At 35.6% G+C, this 6,310-nt stretch overlaps 1 protein-coding gene across 1 annotated transcript in view; it reads left to right on the top strand.

Moving 5' to 3' along the window:
• The window catches only part of LOC106472655 (RNA-binding protein 40-like), a 38,634-nt gene that overhangs the window by 28,040 nt on the left and 4,284 nt on the right, over positions 1-6,310 (top strand). Inside the window, exon 12 of the mRNA XM_013933309.2 lies at positions 1,666-1,732. Within this exon, the coding sequence (XP_013788763.1) occupies positions 1,666-1,722 (57 nt within the window). The 3' untranslated portion in view covers positions 1,723-1,732. The remainder of the gene's footprint in view (positions 1-1,665; positions 1,733-6,310) is intronic.

Consider the following 6,310-nt stretch of genomic DNA (forward strand, 5'->3'; position numbering starts at 1 on the left):
TTCAATAAAATTTTGAATGCAAGTCAACAAACGCAATGATGTGGCCTTGGATCCATCAGGAGAGGGTTAATACGTATACTATAGTTTCTTTGATCCTTTTTATAATTCTTTTTTATATTTCTAATGTTTTCTTTGATTTTGTCTTCAAATCAAATTCATTTTTTCCTTAATTATTCTGTAAGATGTGTCTTATCATTTTTCTCTTAAATGTTTTTCTAATTTTATTATACTTATTTTTCCACTGTTTCATAATTTCCATTAAATTTTCAATCTTGCTTCAAGTATGTCATCATTTTTAAGTTGAGTCTGAATCCAAATTTATTTTCACCATTGTAATCCCACTCCTGATAATAGAAAGCCTGATCTATTTAATGATAACAAAAATGTTAAATTTTTTTAGTTTCATGATTAACAAAATCAATTCTAAGAACTTATGAATGAAAACAAAGAATAATATTTAATATGTCAACCACAATATATCTGCCATATTTAGTACTGACAAGACCTTTTGCCCAATAATAGGGCTCATAAGGCTACTGGGATCTGATAGGCCTAACTTTACAAAATTAATTACAACTAATAGAAGTTCCACTTCTTTAATTTTTTTTTTTTTTAGATAACTGTTTGTTGAAACACAAACTCAATATTCACAGCACTAAATAGACTAACAAACCTGTTAACTTACTCTACAGACTGGCAGATGGTAATACAATAAATTAATTTGACTGCAGTATTTGAGCACAAATGAGCCAATTTTCCATGTAGTGGAAACTTCCCAAGAACTTGAGCTGAGGGTTGTAGGGGAGTGCTCAAAGCAAAAGAAAACTAATAGATACTTTTAAATATTGTTATATTTGTGTATATGATTCAAATATTTCCTAAACTTTGGGGAAAGTTCCACACATTCAGGCCATGATCATCACATTGTAAACTTCCTTTGAGCTAAGTAACAAGAATTTATAGGAACATCAAGATTAAAACATAGGCTACAATAAGATTAACATGTGTAGAAAGATGGCTAACTAGTGAAGATTAATCTTTAGGATGATCAAAACAGATGAGATTGACATACTTGGAAAAATGGCTAGCTGGTGGAGATATACTTGTAGCATGGTAAAGATAGATTAAACATTCAAAAATATATTTTACCACTGTAAATACATACTTCTGAAGTTATGTAATGATTCTTTTTTTTTCATTATGTTATCTGAGCCTTTCATCAGGCAAAACTGTACAACATCATGTGTGATATATGTGCTTTAAATATTTCCAAATAAGATTGTTGTGTTTTTTTGAGTGATTATGTCTTACATTGTCTTCTAAAACCTCATTACTGAATTGGTAGTTTTTGCCCATTACAAGTAACTTAAGTTAGTGAAAATTCTCAGAAAAAATATTCTACGAGATTAAAAAACTTGAAATTTTGAAAATCTAGTAGGCACCTGATCTTTATTTATTGATTTCTGTTGGAAAAAAAATGTTTTACAAATTTCTTTTATCATTTGTTACTAAACATGCTTTTAACACTAGTCACTCAACCTGTTTTTAATATTAGTCACTAAACATTTTCTTAACATTAGTCACTCAACTTACTTTTAATACTGGTTACTTTACCTACTATATGTTAAGATTGATGTAGGAGATTTACCTTAACTAAAACCTCAGCAATTTGCCAGGTCTGCTAAGCCAAAAGGAAAACAGACTGAAACAAAAAAAAAGTAACCACAACAAGGTGAGTATCCTGTGGATCTTCAACTGTGTCATAAACTCGTATTTGACAAGAATCTTTTTGAAACAGTCTTACCCCCTCTCACCCAAAGCTATCTAGATCCAAGACTGCCCTCTAAGCATTGCTAAAATTTGTTACTATCAACAAATCAGTCTTTTATACCTCATCAGTTTTGTGCCATTTCAGAGCATGCTGATCATGTGACTACCCTCCATCAATCATACTGTGCGCTCTATACTTGTGCAGCTAGGTCCCTCTACTGTTCTAGAGTAATCCTCACTTTCTAGATTGGCATTCTAGTGTATAGATGTGTGTTTTAACGTGCTCTCCATATCACTACAAATTTTTGATTTTGCTTGGTCATAAATTTATATCAATTTCAACTTCAGTTTTCCACTTTCTGTGTTTGATTTCCATTATTTCTACTCATTTGTTTTTGAAATATTTCTGTTTTCCAAATTCTAATGTGTTCATATAAATTTGAAATTTAAAATGGCAGATAATGAAATTACCATGACAGTATACAATGGTTCTTACACAAGTCCTTAGGGCTCAGGGTTGACAATGTCTGCTGGGGAAGCATGGACTTTAGTTCATGGGTAGTTCATGTCTTGCCTTTGCCTGATGATTCTTCCTTTCATGTTACAACTTTTTGTGAGGAAGGATATAACTCCTGAGTGGAAATTTTTTTCCTACATTTTCCACCTGTTACCGCACCTCCATGTAACCTCCTGGGTCAACATTTTCCACCTGTTACTTCACCTCCATGTAACTTCCTGGGTCAACATTTTCCACCTGTTACCGCACACTCCTATGTAACCTCCTGGGTCAACATTTTCCACCTGTTACCGCACCTCTATGTAACCTCCTGGATCAACATTTTCCACCTGTTACCGCACCTCCATGTAACCTCCTGGGTCAACATTTTCCACCTGTTACTGCACCTCCATGTAACTTCCTGGGTCAACATTTTCCACCTGTTACCGCACCTCCATGTAACCTCCTGGGTCAACATTTTCCACCTGTTACTGCACCTCCATGTAACCTCCTGGGTTAGGTACTGCTCTTTTTCCCAGGAGATCTGTGGTAAGATTTTCAGCATGTTTTCCTCACTTGCAGTAGGTATACTAATGTTTAGTGAGTTTATGTGAGCTTGTGTGAATTGACCTCATTTCTGCATAATTTAGGTCATTCATGTCTTCTCTGTTCAGTATTTGGTAAGTTAGATTTTTATAATTCTTTACCATATAAGTTACTTTAATTTATATTTACATTTAGAGTTTGATTATTACTTTGTTTTTGTTTAATTTTCAGTATATGTACAGGTTTTTCATGATAGTTATTGTTTGGGTAACTGTAACTTTGGCCAATTTTGTGGCTTTGTTTATTATTTATACTTCTTTTCACTGTTTATGTTATTTAATTTGTAAGTTCCTTTTTCATTGCTACTAGTCACATCTAATTAGGGATTAGATTTAAGTCAAAATTTATTGTGCTTGTTCATCAGGGTAGGTTTTACTTTCGTGTCCTTTGTCTTGTCGGTTCCTTGAGTGAACTTATAAGTTCAACATTTATGTGCCTTTTTATCCTTTAAGTTCTATTAGTGGTTTTGTACTTTAGGTGTTGTGTGTTGTTTCGTGTTTTAGGTCAAATTTCATAGTTTGGAGGCGTGTTATTTTTATGTACTTAGTAGACTACAAATTACTAGATTTGATACACCTCACGACAGTTCTGTGGGTTCTATCTAAAGGTTCCTGCCTTCAGTTCTGCTCCCCCCTCCCCCAATCCAATTCCAATATCTCCTTTCCTCTAAACTTCGTCCAGTTGTTGTGCCAAGTCTGTTCAAGACCAACTATGCAAAAAGATTGTTGATTGGGTGTGCCCACTCAACCTGGGTTTTACTCCCGTCTAATTGCTTTCCCTCAAAAGACAGGAGATTAGAGAGTTGTCATAGACCTATCAAGGTTGAATTCTTATCTAGAGCCACCTCGCTTCACCATGGAATCCTTTCTCTCACTTTGGTTTTTTTTTCCTTCTGGGACTCTGTATGACCGAAACATCGTGGTGAATGCCTATCTTCATATTCCAACTGCTCCAGAGGTTTCATAGTATAACTTTTAATACTGTATGTACAACTTCACAAAATTTGTCAAGCTTTCAGTAAATACTACAAATTAAGTATTTTTACTATGTATTCTTCTGTAAATATATGGAGTCAGAATATTGACTGCTCTTAGAGCAATATTAATGTTATGATTAAAATTACTTTTCTCTATCTGAAAATTTTTCAATTTCATTCGCATAGCTTCTAAGACCTCCTAAATAAATATCGAATGTTTCTTTTCAGTAAAACTATATTTTATTTTTTATGTTTTCTCTACCCTAACTCTGTATAGACTTGGTTGGTTTGACTGAACTTGTAATCATGGTAAAAAATAAATAAGTAAACAAATCTTCACTTTTTTTTTTTCTACTTTCTAAAATGACTGCAGATTGTAAGCGAAAACTACAGTTGTTTATCCTAAATAGCTTAAAGCTCATAACAGTCTACATTTATTTTTGCTTAATTTGACCTTTTTATTGCTCTTTGAACTGTGTTTAACTGATAATCCTGACATACAAGTTTTAAATCGTGTGGTAAACATGCAAGTCATGTTACTGTATAGAATGACCTAATACACAAGCTACTTGGAAGCATATCTTGTGGATAATTTCCGGTATAAATTCTTCCAAGGAACTTGAGCAATACAAGTTCTTTCTTAATTAAAACTAGTTTATTCTTTCTTGATACAACTTTGTAATACACAGAATTTCCACAGTCCCTTTAAACTTAACAACCTTTATAACACACGCTATAAATCACAGTGATTCACAAACTTCAGTTACGGTGCCTACTGTTCGCTTGACACAATTATCTATCTCTTCAATTTATCTGCATATCTCTTCAATCATGCTAGTTTTTCTCGCCAGGCTTATATACTAAAACAGAGGGCATCTAGCAAACACTCTGACATTCGCGAGGTTCCCCGATATTTCAACAAACTTCAGTCACGCGACTATCGCTGTCGTAACACTGCCCCTTCATTAGTATTGTTCATCCCGAACAATAGCCACTTGCATTAAACCAATAGATAATTAACAATAACTTAATTAAATGCACAGAATTTACAAACACAGAATTAAAATACAACAAAGTTTCTTAATTTTACAGGATATATCTTCATCCATACTGGTCTCCGTTTCATTGGCTTCTGCTTCACGTGGGGTTCATCTGCTCCATCAGGACATGTCCCATTATTGGTAGCAGTCACATCAGTGGGAGTTACTTCATTTACGGTTTCACTGTTTTCCTTCTCTAAACTTGTTAGAGTTTTTTTCATCAACAGTGGCTTTTTCAGGTGACACATCTTCAGCAGCGTCATTTGTTCTGTTGTTCATTTCATTACAACTGAAATGTCCTGGACCGTGATAACGCCAAAGCCTGTCGGCTTGCACCACCTTTGGCTTACCTCGCCGACCACATTTTATCCGGAAAGTCACGTCTGAGAGGCGATCCACTATGTCATATAGGCCTTTCCATGGAGATGACAACTTAGGAGACTTCCCTTTGGTCTTCCTGGGATTATACAACCATACCTTGTCTCCTGGTACAAAGCTGACTTCAGTAGATCTCTTATCATAACATAATTTCATCGAATCAGCAGACGTTTTCAAGTTTGAACGCACTTGATGGTGAATATTATCCATCCTTTCAGATAACACTTTCACGAATTCTGGTACATTTTCAGGTAACTCTTCGTAAGGTGGGCATCCTGTTATTAGATCCACTGGCAATCAAAGTTCCCGGCCAAACATCAGCTTTGCTGAAGTGTATCCAGTGGTTTCATGCTCTGCTGTCCTATAGGCCATCAACAGTGGAGGGAGTAAGACATCCCAGTCATCTTGGTGGCTATTACATAACTTTGCCAATTTCTGTCCTAGTGTCCAATTGTACTCTTCTACCATCCCATCAGACTGTGGGTGAAGTGGTGTTGTCCTGGACTTTCGTATGCCAAACAACTAGCAGCATTAATGGAACACAGCTGATTCAAAGTTACGGCCTTGATCTGAATGCAGTTCGTATGACATACCAAACCTGAAGAAGAAATCACTAATAGCTGAAGCTGCAGTTGTAGCTTCCTGATTTGGTATTGCATATGCCTCAGGCTACTTGGTGAGATAATCCATCACCACACAAATGTACCTGTTTCCAGCACGAGTTTGGTGCAAAGGACCAGCAATGTCAATGGCTACTCTTTCCTTTGGTGTGCCAACTTGATATAACTTCATTGGAGCACGTCCTTTATGCTTGGGTCCCCTTTTAGCACAACATGTACTGCATGTTCTGCACCATTCTTCCACATCTTGCCTCAAAACTATCCAGTAAAATCTCTGTCGTAGGTGACTCAATGTCTTATTAACTCCGAGATGTCCTCCTGTTAAACTACCATGGGATTGATGCAGCACAACTTCCCGTAACTTTCTCGGTGTAACTATTTGCCAGGTCGTCAGTTTCCCATCTCCGGAGAAGAATACCATCTT

Source organism: Limulus polyphemus, unplaced genomic scaffold, assembly GCF_000517525.1.
Source record: "Limulus polyphemus unplaced genomic scaffold, Limulus_polyphemus-2.1.2 Scaffold5495, whole genome shotgun sequence".
In the NCBI taxonomy this organism is placed as follows: Eukaryota; Metazoa; Arthropoda; class Merostomata; order Xiphosura; family Limulidae; genus Limulus; species Limulus polyphemus.